The 17,873-nt window shown below is 55.5% G+C and overlaps 1 protein-coding gene across 5 annotated transcripts; it reads right to left on the bottom strand.

Annotated features, from left to right (window-relative positions):
- Positions 1 to 24: 24 nt before the first annotated feature.
- PLEKHG6 (pleckstrin homology and RhoGEF domain containing G6) lies at positions 25 to 17,772 on the bottom strand. 5 transcript variants are annotated; one of them, XM_054238045.2, is made up of 16 exons: positions 17,655 to 17,772; positions 15,572 to 15,776; positions 14,136 to 14,291; positions 12,690 to 12,854; positions 12,210 to 12,305; positions 11,921 to 11,971; positions 11,442 to 11,591; positions 10,117 to 10,227; positions 9,833 to 9,982; positions 9,541 to 9,678; positions 9,117 to 9,236; positions 8,655 to 8,787; positions 8,424 to 8,539; positions 1,938 to 2,083; positions 577 to 1,266; positions 25 to 392 (listed from the first exon to the last, which is right to left on the bottom strand). In XM_054238045.2, the coding sequence occupies exons 2-16, from the start codon at positions 15,707 to 15,709 to the stop codon at positions 383 to 385; spliced, it is 2,370 nt and encodes a 789-aa protein (XP_054094020.2). In that variant the 5' UTR covers positions 15,710 to 15,776; positions 17,655 to 17,772; the 3' UTR covers positions 25 to 382. The 5 variants fall into 5 exon arrangements, with proteins under 5 accessions (XP_054094020.2, XP_002752296.4, XP_054094019.2 ...); XM_002752250.7 differs by lacking the exon at positions 17,655 to 17,772 and adding an exon at positions 17,090 to 17,207; XM_054238044.2 differs by lacking the exon at positions 17,655 to 17,772 and adding an exon at positions 16,529 to 16,689.
- Between the last annotated feature and the right edge of the window lie 101 nt (positions 17,773 to 17,873).

Here is a 17,873-nt window from a genome sequence, read left to right as displayed (position 1 = left end):
AGGCACACTGTCACACCGGGCTAATTTTTGAAAAATTTTTTTGGAAAGACAGGATTTCCCTATATTGCCTAGGCGGGTCGGGAACTCCTGGGCTCAAGGGATCCTCCACCTTGGCCTCCCAAAGCTCTGGGATTATAGGTAGGCATGCCCAGCCGGGGCAGCCATTTTTATGCACAAGGGGTCAAGTTTCTGTGGGGCTCAGGTGCACCTATACATAAATTTATAGTTCTTGATCCCCAAAGTCCTCAGAGCAGGAGGGAGGGTGCCTGCGCCAGGCTTCCTTTGGGCTTTGAGGTAGAGTCAAGGATGCCGGAGGGTGACCAGCACTGCTGGTGAGAGATTTCCTCTGGGAGAGATGCATGACGAAGGTCCTCCGCGTTCCTCACACCTCTCTGAAAAGACAGGAGGGGGTGTTAGGCGACAGTCAGTGGCAGTGGCTGAGCATCAGGTGAAGAGTGAAGCGGAGAGCCCTTCCTGCCTCGCTCCCTGCTCCTGTACTGCCCTCTTTCTGTACTGCACCCCCATACAGATGTCCCCATCTGACCCCTCCCAGGCCAGCTTCCCTCCAGCACTTACGATGTGGACAGGGGTGTATCCAGCTGAATGATGTGGGCCCCCCGCATCCTCTGCAGCTGGGCCAGAGTCAGCTTCCGTGGCCTGCTGTCCTGGGGCTCCGCAGCCCCCTCAATCCTTTGGGTGGCCAGCTCCTCCCGGATCTCTCTGAGCATGTCCTCAGCCCTCAGCGGGCGCAGGGATCTTTGGCCAGCACCCAGGAAGAGAGGCCCCTCTTCCTCCTCCCCTGAGGACTCCCAGGGACTCTCCCCGGCAGAGTCAGCATGGGCTGGGGAGGAGGGAAGCTGGCTCCGAAGCCAGGCCCTGTGCAGTGTTTCTACCACCACATTCCCTGGCACGGAGGCCCCATCTTCTTCCTCAGACCAGGTTGGTGGGTCTCCCCGGGGAAGACTGCCTCCTTTTCGGATTCCTTCTGGCAGTTCGGGGGCACTTCGGCGTTGAGGAGCTTGGGAGTCGGGAGGCTGGGGACGCAGAGGGATAGTCCGGAGGTCCAGGGTGGAGAAGGTGAGGCGAGGGTCCCGCCGAAGGGCTCTTTGGCGTAGACGGCTCAGTGGGGAGCGGGACCCCGTGGGGGTGCCTGGGATCAAAGTGCCATAGCCAGAGTCTGAGGTATCATCTGGCACAAAGGGAGCATCTTCATCTGTGTCTTCCGTCACCACCAGGTGGGGGATGATGGTTGAGATTTCAGGAATCCTGGAGTTAATGGTGAAGAGTCAGATGCATAGGGGTCAAGTTCAAGTTCAGGGAGGTTCCCTTGATCACTACATCCAGAAACAGCCCCTCCTCCAAACTTATTTTGGTAGTCTTTCCATCTCACTGTGATTGGTTTTCTCATCTGGCTCCCTAGATTTTAAGCTCCTAAGAGAGCATGGGCTGCCTCTAAGCTGTCTTATCCATAGCACTTGGTTCAGGATCTTGTATGGGGTGGGTGGTCAGGTTTTTGCCAAGTGGTTCCTAAACTTACCCGATGTCATCCTCATGGATCGATTCTTCTTTTCTCCTTAATCATGCTGCCAAGCAGCAGTGCTGTCCTAGATGAACCTCTCATATTCCCTGGGGATTTGGCAGCTCTGATCTTCTGCAAATCTACAAGCCCCTTCACTCTCGAGCCTGCTCCTCTCGGGGTGCTCCCGTGTGGCTCTAGGCTGGCTAACCCTGTAGGCTGTCCATGCCCTGCCCCCCACCCCTAACACAACTGGTACAGACCTTCCCTACCCTCCCAATAGACTGCGTTCCTCTGTCTATTCCTAATTCCACCAAAAGTGTCCTGTAATGCCATTTCTCAGCCTTATGGCTTCCTCCTCTTCCCCTCCCTGCCTGCGGCCCCCTACTCGGGGTGGTCTTGTAGTCCATGTGAGTCTTACCTCCCTTCTGCACTGTTCTGAGAGCCCTCCAGGGAAGGCGTGGAGGGCCTGGTGCTGGGGGACTCCCTGTCCTGGTCCCGATAGAGGGCCAGGAGCTCCCTCTTCTGTTGGATGTACTCCTCTTCCTTCAGCTTCTGCAGGGTGGCCTGGGAGAGGACACCTCATTATTAAGCACTCCCATTTACTGAGCACTTGCTGTTTGCCAGGCACCCTGCTAAGTGCGTTACATATATCACCTTATTTAATCTTTACAAAACGCCATTAGCCAGATATTTTTACCCCTCCCTTACTACCAAGACATGGAGACTCTAAGGTTGAGTAACTGCCCAAGGGGGTACTTCTTATAGTAAGAAAGTGGGGTGGTGTGGGGATCTGGTGGCACCAAACTCTGGAGCTGGTGTTGGGGGTGAGTGGGGTGAACAGAATGCCCCTTTTCCTACCTGTACAGGTCTTGCTTCTCATGCCCTCTTGGTAGACCCTTTATCAGGCCTTCCCCCTCCTTCAGGAAGCCCTCCCTGGTTGGTGGTGATGGTAGAGTAAGTGTTCTGAATTGGTACTGGTTGCTCCTTCAAGAGCACCTCTTTCCTACCCCCTGGGCCTCTGCCCTGAAGCTGGGAGGAGCAGGAGGGCAGAACATGGGCAGAGGTGGGCTTTGTCCCGGGCAGAGGGAGGAAAGTTCCTAGAAGGTTGAGGAGAGGATGCATTGTATCGTCTGTCTTCCTCCCTCCCTCAGCAATTTCATACAGGTACCATCAGAATGAAATAGCGCCATCTGAATAAGCTTCAAAGATCTTTGCACGTGTGGTCATTTGATACACACCATGACCCTTTGGCGTGGAGAACATGAATGGTAGCCCATTTTACAGATAAAAATCCTAGACCTAGAGAGGCGAAGTGACTTGCCCAAGGCCCCACAGCTGTGGAGAAGCAGAGCTGGGACAGGGCCTTGCTCTTTGAGTGCTAGTTCAGTCACTGCAACACTTTCAAGGGCAGCCTTGAAGGATAAAGAGTTACTGAAGGTCATTAGCTTGGGGAGGGAAGAGAAGGCAGCAGAGCTGAGGTTGGAGGCAGAGACAAGCCTTGGCAAAGGGGAGGAACGGGTGGCTGCTGTGGGCAGCACTGATATCAGCCCTTGCTGGTATGGCCACATCATTGTTAAAATATTGAAGGCTTCTGTGCTAGTAAGGAAATGGCTGCTGCCTGGGCCTCATCCACTTCTGCCATCCCCATGATCTAGCAACTAGTGGGTACAGTCTGGCACAGCAGAGGACCTCTAGTACAACGCTCCCTTCTGATTGGTTGATGCCCATGCCATGCTAATTGTTCTCCACAGCTTGAGGTATATGAGGCAGCAGCTCCTGGGCACCTGGACCTTCCCGAAACCCCTCAAGAAAGCCTGGGGGCATCTGGGTCAGCACAAGAAATGAATTGGATGAACCCAGATAGGAAAATGACATCAGAGTTATATTTCCAATTCCGTTTTTTCTGGCTCTCCAGTCACTTATTCCCAAGGGTGACAGCAGTCTTATAAGATGTGGTCTGTTGTCCAGAGCAGGGGAAGGTACCTGGGGACAGGAAACCTGTGAGGGCCAGGACCTGGGGCAGGATTCCCTCTTCCCCAGGCCTTATATCCCAGGTCCATGTGAAGTAGGGAAGGAGTGAGAGAAGGGAGGGTAGAGGGGCTGGGCTGATCTGCTTGTCCTGCTGGGGTGCCCCACAGGACCCAAATTCAGTTTATGTTTGGGGTGTCAGGAGAGGGATGTTACATGTAAGAAAAGAACTGGAAGGAAGCGGGGTTTCTGTAAGGGACATCCAATGCCAGCATCTCTACTAAACTCCTTGCCTGACCCCGAGAAGAGGCTGGAGGTGGGGGACGGGGCTGTCTGAGGTGCCTCCCAGCAAGCCCAAATCCTCTCCAGCAACCCTGGGAGGATTTTCTCAGCTTGTATAACAGGAGAGACACATAGGGGGCAGAGCAGAGGACAGGGAAGGAAAAGGAAATTGGCACTTGAGCCAGAATGTGACACCCTACAAACCTGAGAATAGGAAGGGAGGGTCCCCAGCAGGATTCTTCTTCCTTTGTCCCCGTGTAGAGGAAATGCCACCTTTCCCTGCTGTCTCTGGGGTGGCTCCTAGATTCACCTACTCTCCTCCCAGAACTCCCCAGTGCTGGACTAAAACCGAATTCTGAAAGGCACCCACTGACTTCCCCAGCAACAGATGCATTTCCCCAGTCAGCAGCTGGCCCTACCCAGGTCCCACGGACCATCTCTTTCTTCTAATATGACAATGGCAAACATTTATGGAGTGACCATATAGTGCTGAGCCTTGTGGCCAGCCACTTGCGGATATAATTGTTCTGTCTGTCCTGTGTGCACTGAAGTTCCCCAGAAGAGGTGAAGTAACTCCCTGACAGCTTACGTGCCGGAGCTCAGGGGGGACTTGGATCTCTCCTTCCAACCCTGGCTCTTAGCCTTAGCTGCCTCCTTCAGTCTCCCTGCTTTAATTTCTTGGTCGCCGTCTCTGACAGCTGTATCTGTTCCTGTCACTGTTCCTTTTCCTCTTCTCAGTCCCTGGGCATTCCCCAAGATTCAGTCTCTTCTCCCTGCAGCTCACTTTCCCTAACAGTGTGAGCCATCACAGCTAGACTGGTAGGAATAAATTTACAAGTCAACATTTCTGCCAGGGTGAGAAAACAACAGTCTGACCCCTGGGGATTGCTCTCTGAAAGGGACCAATAGAGATTCTACTGCCCTCTTCAGTTTATAAAGACTGAGGGCTCTGGAGAGGACTCTAAGAATTTGGTGTGAGACAATAGCAGGAAAAGTAATTTCAAAGTTTCGGTTTCCTCTGCTTTGCTAAGGAAGGCAGGGAGCCTTGGTGCGCATCTTGGTTATAGATCTTCATAGGTCTTTCTAGTTAGCCTGGAGTGAGACTACAGGGGCTGAATTGTTTGGCATAGTAAAATACTCGTATTTTTTAATAGCCCTGGGGACTCTAGAGGGAGAAGGTGAGGGTCTGGCAGTTGTTCCAAGACTAAAAACCAAAAAAAAAAGGAGAAAGTTTTGAAGGTGGGAGTGGCAAAGAAAAAAGGCAGCCTGTCATTCACCCCCACTGGCTGTCCTGGGGAGTTGGGGTTCTAGGAACACAGAGGCCCTAGAACCCCATCTTTTGTCCTTGGGCTCCCCTTGAGCCTCTAGTCTTTGGGATGTTTTTTTTATTTGACTTTTTTTTCTGTCGCCCAGGTTGTAGTGCCGTGGTGCGATCATAGCTCACTGCAGGCTCTGCCTCCCGGGCTCAAGCGATCCTCCCACCTCAGCCTCCTGAGTAGCCACCACCTCACCCAGCTAATTATTGCATTTTTTGTAGAGATGGTGTTTTGCCATGTTGGTCAGGCTGGATCTTGACCTTCTGGGCTCAAGCCATCTGCCCGTCTCAGCCTCTCAAAGTGCTGGGATTACAGGAGTGAGCCACTGTGCCTGGCCAAGAAAATCTGATTAACCAACAGAACGGTGTCACTTGCCAGTCAGTCCAGCCTAGTGGAAAGTGTGTTTAGGCCTAGGCAGAAGTGGTGGAGAGAAGTCTCTGCCTCATAGAGGGGACTGTGAACGGCACTGGAAGCAGGGGGCAGGGCAGATGGGAGGCCACTCTCAACACAAAACCCACCTGCCTCCCCTTGGGGCTTGTCTTTTGTCTTTATTTCTCACCTGAATTCCAGGTGTTTGTTTCTGTATTTCTCAAAGCTCCAAAGATATCTCCAGTTGGGTATATCTTGGCTGCTTCAGTTTCAAAGCGCTGCTGTTTAAAACTAAATATTCCTACTCTAACCTACTTCGCCGAGGAAGCAATAACTAAATAAACACGTTTCCCTTTCCCTTTCTAATGAATGCATTGCTGTCCGGGGTCCCATTGCCCACGCAGTCTTCCAGACAGAAACTTCGGGAGGCCAATCGTGCTCTTTGCCCCTGGGTATCTAGAGTTCCTGGGCCTGTGCCCAGTGCTGGCACCAGGCTGTGCGCCTAAGCTGAATGACAGCTTTGAATCTCCCTGGGAAGCAGGTACTGTTATTATCTGTTTTGCAGCTGAAGAAACTGAAGTTGAGGGAGGTCATATAACTTACCCAAAGTGTCACATGGTTAGGACCTGGTAGGACCGGTGTCTGAATGTGGATTTTTCTGAATTCAGTAAAGATTTGAACCACAGTATCCTTAAGGCTCCCCTGCCTCTTTCTTCTATAGCTCCTTTCTTCTCCTTTGCTTTTGTCCTTTTTTGCAATATCTCCCTAAGGCTACGGCACCACACCTTCAATGTGTTTCACATCCACACTAGCACAATAAACTTCCTGCCACCAATTTCTCCCTCCTCCAGCCCACCTAGCATCCTGCCACCTGATTTCCCGAAAACCCCGATTCGAGAGGAAACACACTGATTTCACCATGTCATTCCCTTGCTCAAGAATTCATGGCAGGACCATGCATGGTGGTTCACACCTGTAATCCCAGCACTTTGGGAGGCCTCGGTGTGCAGATCGCTTAAGTTCAGGAGTTCAAGACCAGCCTGGGTAACATGGCAAGACCCTGTTTCTACCAAAAAATGCAAAAAATTAGCCAGGTGTGGTGGTGTGCACCTGTAGTCCCAGCTACTTGGGGGGCTAAGATGGGAAAATCATCTGAGCCTAGGAAGTTGAGGCGGCAGTGAGCTATGATCATGCCGCTGTACTCTAACCTGGGCTATGGAGTAAGACTCTGCCCCTGACCAAAAAAAAAGAATTCACGGTGGCTGTCTCTTGTCAACCCTATTCAACTCAAGCCATCCAGGCCACAGGGTGCTGCAGCTCTGAGGTTCTATAGTATCTCGCCTCTTACCAGCCACTCACAAACCCTGTGCTCCAGACTTAGGCAGGTATGGTCATTATTCCAGAAATAAATCCCGCCCAAATGGTCCTTTGATTCTTCTGCCCGTGGTCTTTCCCATCCTTAAAAGTCCAACTCAAACACCCGTCTCTGGCCATTCCACTCCTGTAGTGGGTTGAATAGTGGCCCCCCCAAAAGATAGATCTCATTCCTGACTTCTGAAACCCATGAATGGGACCTGATTGCGAAAAAGCGTCTTTGCAGATTTGCGGAGATCCTAAGAGCTCAAGATAAGCTCTTCCTGGGTTTAGGGTGGGCTCTAAATCTAATACTTGTGTCTTTCTAAGAGAAAGGGGAGGGAGATTTGGACACAGGACACACAGAGAGGAAGGCCAGGGGAGGATAGAGAAACAGACTGGAATTCTGTTGCCACAAGCCACAAAACACCTGGGGCAACCCGGACCTGGAAGAGGCAAGGATGGATTCTCCCCTCGAGCCTCCAGAGGAAACTCAGCTCTGCCAGTGCCTTGGTTTGAAACTTCTGGCCTCCAGAAATGTGAGAGAGTAAGCTTCTGATGGATTTTAGGCCACCAAGTTTGTGGGACCTAATACAGCTCCATTTGTAACTCTCTCTTATTTTGAATTCCTCCTGCTTTATATCTGCTCATATCACTCCCCTAGCTCACCTACAGGATGCCTTATCATGACATCCAGAGATGGGCATGACCTGGTGGCACTTACAGGCTCTCCCTTTCCATGCATCTGCTCTTGCACTTTATAATACCAACGGGGACAGTTCTCTCTCACACACAACTGTTTCACATCTCCGGCCTTTGCACTTTCTGCTCCTCCATGTGGAACGCCCTTTCCTCCCTCCCTTGACTCCCCGACATACTCCTAGGTATCCTAAGTAGGCTGCAGTACCTATACCTTGAGGACAGGAATGGCAGTTTATTCTCTTCTGATTCCCTAGCAGCTAGCCCTAGTGCCTGTACTCAGCAAGTGCCCCATAAATGTCTGCGAATGGAGGACGACTTCTAGAAGTTAATCATTCCAGGCTGCACAAACCTTCAGAGGATGCCATGTCTTGGGCTTTCCCAGTGGCTGGCGCAGTAGCTGGCCAACGGCTTTTTCCATCTTCTGATGGATGGTGGAGTCTCTGCCTCCCTCTTTAGGGCTCACCAGCTGGTCCAGTCTGAACCTGAAACCACCCAGCCTCTCTCTCCTCCTCTTCCTCCCCTCTGTGCTCCCATTTCCTTCCTCCCTCCCTCCCTGCTTGCTTTCTTTTCTTTCTTTTTGAGACAGGGTCTCATTCTGTCACCCAGGCTGGAGTGCAGTGGCACGATCTCCACTCACTGCAACCTCTGCCCCCCGGGCTCAAGTGATTCCCCTGCCTTAGCATTCTGAATAACTGGGACTACAGGTGTATACCACCATGCTCAGCTAATTTTTGTATTTTTAGTAGAGATGGGTTTCACCATGCTGGCCAGGCTGGTTTCAAACTCCTGACCTCAGGTGATTCTCCCACCTCAGCCTCTCAAATTGCTGGATTACAGGTGTGAGCCACCGCTCTGCTCCCATTTCTGAGCTCTGGACCCCTGCCCATGCCTCCCCATTCCTGGCTTTCCCATACCTGGGCCTGCCGGGTCTTCTCCAGCCACTGGGCCCGGTCTGTAGAGCTGGGACAGTGCACAATGAGGGCGCTGGAGACACACTGGAATTCAGTGAGGTGGATGAGCAGGAAGCTGTCTGGATGGAGGAGACAACCTTCAAGAGGCCAGCCTTTATTTGATACCCATCCCGACACCTCCTTCGCCTCGATAAAAGAAGGTAGGGGAAAAGGCTCCCTGCAGGAAGGACTTACGAGGGTCTCGCAGGGGCTGGCACACGAGCTTCTCCAGCATGAGAGGGGGGCGGATGACCTTGGCTTTGTCTGCCTTGCGTTGGGGCTTGGTCACGAGGAGCACATCAGAGAAGAGGAACAGGTACACGTCCAGCTGGGGGTGGGGGTGCGGGGGAAAGAGACAGGGTCAGCTGGAGCCAGAGGCAGGGCTGGTCCGGGAGGAGGTTCAGGTGTGGTGCGCAGGCACAGAGGGACACATGCAGAGCCCGAATGTGGGAGTGGGCAGGGGCATCACTCTGGTCCCATCTCTTGCTTTACAGGCAGGGAAAATGGCGGGCTCAGGGTCACACAAATGACTGGAGCTTAGCCAGAACCACATCCTCTTCCCAACACCCCTCTTCTCCCACTTCCCCCCGGAAGTTGCTGCCTCTTAACTTCTCCCGCTGTGCCCCGTCCCCTCTGCTCTGCCTGCAGCACCCTCACCTTCCCTTCTCGCCCCTCCTTCACTCGCACGGGTCCTTCCAGCAGCAACTGTCGGGTGTACTCAGGGGCAACCCCCAGCATAGGGGACATCAGGTCCAGGGTGGAGAATGGACGCAGGTTCTGAGGGACACACAGGGGAGGGGTCAGAGCCCCTGGCAGGCTGCCTGGACTTCCTGGCCAGTGGCGGCTCCTGGTTCTGCCACCAACACCTTTCTGTCTCTATCCTTCCCCCACGGGCCAGAGGAAGCCTCCCAGTGTCTCCTTTTTACTCTGCTACCTCTACTCATTGGGCTGTCACTAGCGGGAAGAATGATAGACACCCTATGGCACCCAAGTGTGGGGTGTTCTGGCCTCTCCAGGCCTCCCCTTCACCAGTATCGTTGGGACCTTGCTTTTTCTGCATCCCTTCCCTCTGTCCTCTCACCTTTTCCACCTCATCACTGGGTGGCTCCAGCACCTCGTAGGGCCCGATGCGTTGGGCTGCAGCCATCAAGCTCTCTTGCTCTTCGCCCTGGCGGACTTGTCCATTGATGTGTCGCAGGAATGACTCCACAGCTTCAATCTAGGTGGAGTTGGGGTGCGGGAGGAGGCACAGCTCAGCACCCCTCCCAACCAACACCAGCCACAGCACAGCGCCACACTGTCACAGACACAGTAAGAAAGACGTGTTTCCAGTCCCCGACTCATCAGAGTCCTGGCCCCACTGGGGCACCTACCATGGCATTCAGGGCCTCTTGGGCTCGTGCCCCGGGGCTCCTCTTGAGCACAGCATGGAGCAGCAGTGGGTACTTGGTGATGCGCTGGTGGGGCTTGATGAGCAAGTCACCTAGCATCTGCCTCCCGGATCGCTTGTGCTTCTCACACCACTGCAGGGAAGGCAGGCAGGGCTCAGGGGTCTGCTTCCTCCTGCCCTGCCTAGTGGTGAACTCAGCTTCAGGCTCAGCTGGAGACTGGCTGGCTAAAGGGCACCCGTCCCCCTCCCCAGCACCCTCTCTCCCACCTGTATGAAGGCATGGAAGAGAGGGTTAGTTTCTTGCTGCTTTCGGGCGTAAGCCATGGTCTGTTTCACTCGGAGGCAGTACTGGACATAGGGCTGGAACCGCTGGCCAAACTGGAGAGACAGATAAGGGAAGTGGCGGGGAGAAGGCCATGCATACAGGTTCTGGCTGCAGGACCCAGGAGCAGGTGACGAGAGAGCCTCACAGAGGCCCTTAGCACAGCTCCTGCCGGTCTCTCCCTCCCAGGATTGTTCTTGAGCCCAGGCCCCTCTCTCTGGATTCCAGGGAGGAGTGGAGGTCCCGACACAGACCTAGAGCTCAGAGAGCTCTCTCCATCCAGAGCTACTGGGCCCTGCTGCTCTGGACTTACTCTCCCACCATCAATAATTCAGCTGGGCCGTTTACAGAACATTGTAGATCCCATTTCACCCGGGGATGGGGTGGTGACCTAAGGGTTTGCTCAGAACCCTTGCTCCTGTGGAGGGGGTGCCTAAGGCTCCCAGGAGACGTGCGCCTGCCTCTCTCCACCTCTCTACCCCACTGCAACGTTCTCCTGCGGGGCCCATGTTGTCCTGGCTAGGTAACATTGTAGAAGAAAGTTGGACTCCAGGCCCTCTCGCTTTCTCTTGTCCCTCTTCTCCATACCCCGAGCACCTCCTGTGGCCTTTTACATCTGCCCAAGTCATCCTCAGGGTCTCCTCACTTAGGCCCATTTGCTGCACCCAGCTTTTGTAGTTGAGGGGAGCCGAGGTGTGACGCTTCCCTGAGACAACTGCATTTTCTTTTTTGTTTGTTTTGTTTTGTTTTTTTGAGACAGAGTCCCGCTCTGTCGCCTAGGCTGGAGTGCAGCGGTGCGATCTCGGCTCACTGCAACCTCCACCTCCCTGGTTCAAGCAATTCTCTGCCTCAGCCTCCTGAGTAGCTGGGATTACAGGTGCCCGTCACCACACTCAGCTAATTTTTTTGTATTTTTAGTAGAGACAGAGTTTCACCATCTTGGCCAGGCTGGTCTTGAGCTCCTGACCTCATGATCCACCTGCATCAGCCTCGCAAAGTGCTGGGATTACAGAAATGAGCCACTGCACCCACCCTGAGACAGCTGCATTTTCACTTCATAAGGGCCTCCAGAACAAGGAGCCTTTGGCACAGAGGTGAGTCAGATTTGTGGCATGAAAGGTGCAGTTAAGGGGATATTAGGGGCAGGGGCTGCGTCCTTCAGCCCCTCAAATCACACAGAGATTTGTGTACTGCAGGCATGTCCTATACACAGGATACCCGAGGGCTCCCAATTCTGCCCCATCCAGACACAGCCCTTCACAGGCCTCACCGTCATGAAGCCACTTTGCAGGCCGATGGGGTCCAGGGGCTGGCCCGAGGCCCGAGTCTCCTCCAGGGTGGGCCCCAGCACCTCCTCCCAAAAGCTCCGGTGTGTTCGAATCAGGCTGGGGACATTTCCAAACAGGGTCTCAGCTGACACCTGGAGGAGGGAGCAGAACTGAGCAGCATGCCTTTGGCAGGTCACCAAGGGCAGTAATGGCCAAGGAAAGGTGAGAACCCTAAGCTTGGACAGCAGGGGCGGGGAGGGAGAAGGATGAACCTGGCAGTGGGCCTGGAAGATCTCAAGGACACTGGTCTGGGAAATGGGGGGGCCTGTGACCTGCTTGGAGTCCCCAGTAACAGGGGAGTAGGGAGGGCAAGGTGTCCCAAAAATGGGGCAGTGGGAATTCAGACAGGGATGGCTGGAGGGCCCACCCTCATCCTCAGAGCTCGGGCCGTGTCAGAGTCCCCTCCTGAGTGCCCACTCACTTCCGTCAGCAGTCCCACTCGCTGCAAGTTGAGCAGGCCGGCGGCTAGGAGCTGCAGGGAGGGAAATAAGGATCTCAGCACCCCCCCGCCCCGCACTCAGGACCCAGCACAGCACTTCAGGGTCAGCCCCCAGCCCCCACCAACTTCAGTATTGCCAACTTCTCTCCCTGGATCCCAGACTGGCCGAAAATCCTGCCCCTCCCTCCCCCAGTGACCTGCCTTCCAGTCTGAGAGGATGGGGGATCATGCAGGGAAGATGGGGCCAGGGCTGGGGAGGAGGGAGGCTCACATCGGTCATGATCTTGAGCTTTCTCACGTAGATTAGCTCGGTGGTCAGGAGCTCCCACAGGGCTTCCTGTTGGTGGCAAAGTTCCCGGCTCATCTCCTGGGGTGGGGAGAGTGCTGCTTCAGCTGGGGAATGATGATTCGAATGGCAGGTACCAGCTGTTAAGTGCTCCAGGATCCACTTCATAGGTTCTAGGTACTTTGTACATGGCCATGACTTTTTCACCCTCAAACCAATGCTCCAGTGTATAAGTGACATTATCCCCACTTTACATTTGTGCCAACTGAGGCCCAGAGAACCTTATTGTCTTCATCAAGGTCTCACTAGTAAGTGGCAGAGCTGGGATCTGAAGCCAGATCAACGAGTTTCCAGATGCTTTTTCCACATGACCCCACTTCCCAAGGCCTTTCCCTCCTCCAGAGCAGAATCTGTGTGTGCATTCACACCATGGGGACAGACTCACCTTGTGAGTTTCAGGCTCACCTTGTGCCCAGGCACCAGCTCCCTCCAGGACTTCTCGATGGTCAGGCTGCTGTCGCCACCCTCTCCTATCTCCCAGTGCTGCCGGTCCTCAGGGGGCAGGCGGGGCATCCCAAACATGCTGAAAGTGTGCAGCCTCACCTCCAGCTCGTGGGCCTTGCTGACTTCCTGGGGAGCCAAGAAGGGCATCAGCTCTGGCCACATCCTTGGCACCCAGCCACAAGGTTGCGGGAGGGCCGCGTGTGTGTACGTGTGTTTAAGTGTGCGTGTGCACAGGTGTGTGTGTGTGTGTGTGTGTGTTTTAGGATGGGAGGAGGCAAGCAGCACTGAGTATGAATTGGGGGACATGGAGGCCTAGAGGATGGAGGTCAGCCCCAGCTGGAATTCCAGGGAAAAATGCATTGCTGTAATATGGGTAAAGAGGCACCCTTGTCTGCAGAAAGGTCTCTGAAAGGGGTGCAGAAAGGGGTCTGATCTAGGCTCTCTGACAGGAAAGAGGTCTTCTGTGGGTCTCCTGATTCACAATGAGGTAGGGGAGGGACAGAAACAGATGCTTCAGGGGGACCTTCAAGTGAATCAGAACAAGACTTAGAGAACCAGTGGTCTCAGGCACCGTTTTGACATTTGCCTATAAAATGGGCTTTTTTATGAACAGCATTGCTTTTTACAGGTTTCTTTCTTTGCTCTCTGTTTTTTTTTTTTTTTTTTTGAGATGGAGTTTCATTCTTGTTGCCCAGGTGAGGAGAGTGCAGTGGCGTAATCTTAGCTCACCATAACCTCCACCTCCCGGGTTCAAGCAATTCTCCTGCCTCAGTCTCCTGAGTTGCTGGGATTACAGGCATGCACCACTATGCACAGCTAATTTTTGTGTTTTTAGTAGAGATGGGGCTTCATCATGTTGTCCAGGCTGGTCTCGAACTCTTGACCTCAGGTGATCCACCTGTCTCAGCCTCCCAAAGTGCTGGATTTACAGGCATGAGCCTCTGTGCCCAACCCATTTTAAAGGTTTCTTTGGTACCAAGTAATGTGGGCAATAGACACTCCTGACCCTCACTCACTCCATCCAGATGTGGCTCGGGAGGAGGGGTGAGGCTCACCGCTGGCGGCTCTGAAGCATGGCGTGGCCCTGAGGATGGAGGGAGCATACCTGACTGTCAGTGACTTGCTAATTTGACTTGCTAATTTGACTTGCTAATTTTCAAAAACTGAAAGCTCAGTATCAGTTGTTTATCCACGTTTAAGCAAAGTGTCTCACGTCAAAGTCCCTGGTTGCAATCCATGGACCAAGGAGAAGTGTAGCCTTGAGATGTCCTAGGCAGAGCCATGTCTGACTGGCAGGCAGCAGCCTCCCGGACCTGGGCTCTCAGCCCCAGGGGTTTGCTGGTCATCTGTGGAGCCATCACAGTTGGGGCCGTATGAGTGGGGATGGGAGGAGAGGGACCCCCTTACCTTGAGTTTGGGGGAGTGAGGTGGGCCGGCCCCCGTGTGGCCCCCATGCCTCTTCTCGGGCTCTGAGTCTCGAAATCTCATGGGTGACAGGCCTCGGGCCTGGCCAGAACCCTTGGCAAAGGGGACATACTGCTGGAGGCGTCGGCGACTGGGATCCTGGGGGAGAAGCAGGGGAAGTTCTGGGGCTGCCTCCCTTTCCACAGAAACCCAGTGAGGTAGTAGGGGCCAGGCTTGGCTCTGGATGTCGTCCCCCACCCTGGTAAGTTGCGCTGGCTCACCTCTCACCACAAACCAGTTTGGTGTGGGCTGTTCCTGCCCTGAGTCACAGCGGCCGCTGCCAGCAAGGCTAAGCTGAGTGGGCAGGGACATGACAGTCTGACTCCCCAAGGGGGTCTGGAGCAGAAGTGGGGCCTCCTGCCAAGCAGGTGCACAGGCACACACATGCCTGAGCTCTGGTGAATGTGTCCCCACTGCCTCCTGCTCTCTGTACCATGAGGTGTGCAAGGACAAGGTGTGGTGCACATGGCATTCTGGTCTCTAGTAATTCTCCTTGTCTGTGACCAGCCTCCATCACACATGGGGACAAGGGCACATACATGTGCAGCCTCCTCCCCAGGGACATGCAGCCGCATCCCATCCAGCTGGGGGTGGCTGCCCTTCTGTGTGAAAGGCTGCAGCCACAGCCACATGGCTCCTCCCAGGGCAGGCCTGGTCACATTCCTTCATTTGCCTGTGGCCTGAATTACCCCACATACTTCCTAGTCTCCTTTCTCACCTATTGCCTAGGAGAGTCCCATCTCCAAGGGTGAAATTCTCGTGCAGTGAGGCAGGGGATATCCCAGCCATAAGTGGAACTGTCTTCAAGGTGGAGGGGAAGCCTGCAGGCTGAGGGACACACCTGGCTTCCACACCCCTCTCCGTGGTCAGGATTGGAGGAGGGCCAGGCAGGTGGAGCCAGGGGTGGAGCCAAGGCGGGCACCCTCCTGTTCCTACCCACCACTGGAAGAGCAGGGACATCCTGAACCTTTGCTCTTCTTCATCCTGACTCAGGGAGGCGCAGATGTCAGGAAACCCTCAAATTCCTGCCAAGGAGAGGCGGGAGCCTGGGAGGCGCCAGCTCAGGGTTTGATGACCTTACCCGCAGCTCTGTGCCTGAGACCTGTCTAACAGCACTCCTCTGTGGGCCTGGTTTCTCCTGGCTCTGCCTCTCCTGCCCAGCTGTCTCGGACTGGAGTGTGACATCCCTGGAGCCTGGTCTGGCACTGCCCTTCTCTCCCCCTGGTCTGGCACTGCCCTTCTTTCCCCCAGAAAAGAAAAGTAGGGTAAGGCACAGGAATAGCGCAACCTCTGAAACTGCAAGGGGACAGAGACTCCGCAGCCTAGGTGTCCTCCCTCCTGCCCCACCAGGTCACTTTTGGGGCACAGCCTAGACTTACCAGCACGGGGCCTCCTCGGGGATAGAGGCTGCCAGCAGTGCTCTGAGCAGAGGCTCGATGCCGGCCCCCATAAGTCTCAATGCGGGAGGCCACGAGTCCTTGCAGGGGGCCCTCATTTGGAGGACCCAAGGCCTGCATGTCTTCTCTCCTGGGTCACCTCCAAAGGGCCATAACTTCAGTGTTCAGGAGAAAGGGTCCTCTGGGGCTGCAAGAGAGAAAAGAGGAATGAAGAGCCATCCGCAATCAGTGAGTGGCACCAGACAGGAGACCAAGGCTGGTGGGGGGCCTGGGGAGAGGGTGTAGTGGGAGAGGAGAGGGCTGAGGGCTTGGTCACTTGTTGGGGGGAAATGGCTGCCTCATCTACGACTTGGTGGGAATAGGGTAGGTCCAGGCACATACTGGGTAGAAAGCCCCTTGGAGAGGTACCTCCTCTCTCACATATGTGCGTTTTTGGGGTACAAACTCCTGCACTGGCCTCAAATGGGAACCAGGGTCCCAGTCAGGTCTCAGGCTTTCTGGATACACCCAGATGGGAGAGCTGTCCTTGCACCTGGATATAACCCCATCGCCTTCCCCACATAATGCCTGGGAAAATGCTGGAGGGAGGCCGTGGGAGGGGTGGGGTGGGGGCGGGGGCGGGGGCGGCTGCAGACAGCCCAGTCTCCACCAGCTTCTGTACAGCCTGCAAGCTTTGAATGGTTTGTACATATTTACACAGTTGAAAGAACCGCAACCTCAATGCGAAAAGAAAAAAACACCAATATTTTGGGACAAGCAAAAATTACATGATATTCAAACTCAGTGCCGGAAAATACACTTTTGTTGGAATGCAGCCTCCTCTGCTGGTCTCCTAAGAGTCTGTGACTGCTTTCTTGCTAGTTGGGACAGATGGTGTGGGCCGCAAAGTCTCTCATATTTACTGTCTGGCCTTTACTGAAAGGCTCGCTTATCTCTTACCTGAACCCTCCTGGCCACAGACAGACAGGGAGGCGAGTGGGGCCGGGAGTGAGGGTTCCGACACTGGCCTTGACGACCAGCCAAATAGAAGAGTTTCTCTGCTCTTGGGCTATATTTGGTCCTCCCCAGCCTCTGGGAACACCACCACGGAGCTGGAGGCCAGGCGTGGGGCTCCATCCCTTCCCCCTAAACCTGAAGGGAGGGCCCGCCCTCGGGTGGGCAGGGCCTGGAGAGGAGAGGCCTCCTAAGGGGCGATGGGCTCAAGAAGGCAGCGCAGGTGCTTGTGCCCCCACCAGGTGGGTCTGAGGTCACTCCTCAGCCCTCCCCTTACTTTTCCTCCGATTTACGAGTAAAGGAGGAAACATTCACCGTCCTTCGTGCTGCCTCCAAAAGTCCTCCCTCGGAGGGCGCTGTCTCCCTGGCACTGCTCCCTACCCAGGGTCGTTTCTCAACCTAGCCCCCGGCTCCCCCTCCTCCCGCCTTCCTTCCCCTGCGCCCCGGCTCCCAGGCCCCGGGTCCCCGCCGCCCCGCGCCAGGCCGCGCAGCCCTCCCGCCGCTCACCTGTGCCTGCAGGTGTCCCCGCGCCCGCTGCCCCGCGCCGCCCTCCCCGCCCGCGGGGCTCCCCGTAGCCGTCGTCTCCCCGGCGATGCCAGCCAGCCCCGCTGCCCGGCCCGGGACTGGGACCGAGCGGCCCGCGGGAGCCGGGCGGCGCGGGGCCGGGCGCGGAGAGGGGCGGGGACCCGGCTGGCCCCTCCCTACCGCCCGCACCGCCCGGGGCAGCGAGGCGGGGCCCTGGGGACCAAGCAGCCCCCGCCCTCACGCGGCCGCCGCCTTCCCCGGGCAGGACAGCTCACGTGGCCGTGCCCTTCGTCCCCGCTTTCCGTCGCGCCTGAACTCTTCACCCGGGCGGCAGGACTGGGACCGCGCGCCCTCCCCTCCCGGGCAGACCCCCGCGAGGCGCCGCAGTAGTGAGGACTGAGTGCGGGGCGAGCGCGGCCGGGGAGGCGGCCAGGGTGGCGACCGATGGCAGGCACCCCCCTCCTGCGGGTCGCGGCGAGTGGCTGGCCCTCCCGTCCTTCCCCTCCCTCGGCCTAGATCCCTCAGCAAGCAGGGAGCCCTCCTCCACCTGGAAGGGCCGCGGGGGGCCCCATCGCTGCTCTCCGGCTGTGGAGTCTAAAGTAGGGGCCTTATCTGTCAGCGGGCCGGCTGCCTTCCTGGTGGAAGGTGATGGTGGAAAGCTATCCTGGACTTTGCCTTTGCTCCAGGGATAGGGCCCAGTGTCCGGCTTGAGGCATATCGCACTTCTGTGACCTAAGACTCATGTGGGGGCACCCTCCAACTTCAC

The sequence above is a fragment of the Callithrix jacchus genome, chromosome 9 (assembly GCF_049354715.1).
Source record: "Callithrix jacchus isolate 240 chromosome 9, calJac240_pri, whole genome shotgun sequence".
NCBI classification, from domain to species: Eukaryota; Metazoa; Chordata; class Mammalia; order Primates; family Cebidae; genus Callithrix; species Callithrix jacchus.
This window is presented reverse-complemented; position numbering and strand designations above follow the sequence as displayed.

What these genes read in the sequence shown, in the direction of transcription:
- PLEKHG6 (XM_054238045.2), bottom strand. Translation starts at nt 15,709, where the DNA reads ATGCAGGCCTTGGGTCCTCCAAATGAGGGCCCCCTGCAAGGACTCGTG. An exon ending in CCCGAGGAGGCCCCGTGCTG is followed by an intron (nt 14,292 to 15,571) that starts GTAAGTCTAGGC and finishes CTTCTCCCCCAG; the next exon opens with GATCCCAGTCGCCGACGCCT. An exon ending in TGCAAAGTGGCTTCATGACG is followed by an intron (nt 10,228 to 11,441) that starts GTGAGGCCTGTG and finishes CTGTCTCTCCAG; the next exon opens with TTTGGCCAGCGGTTCCAGCC.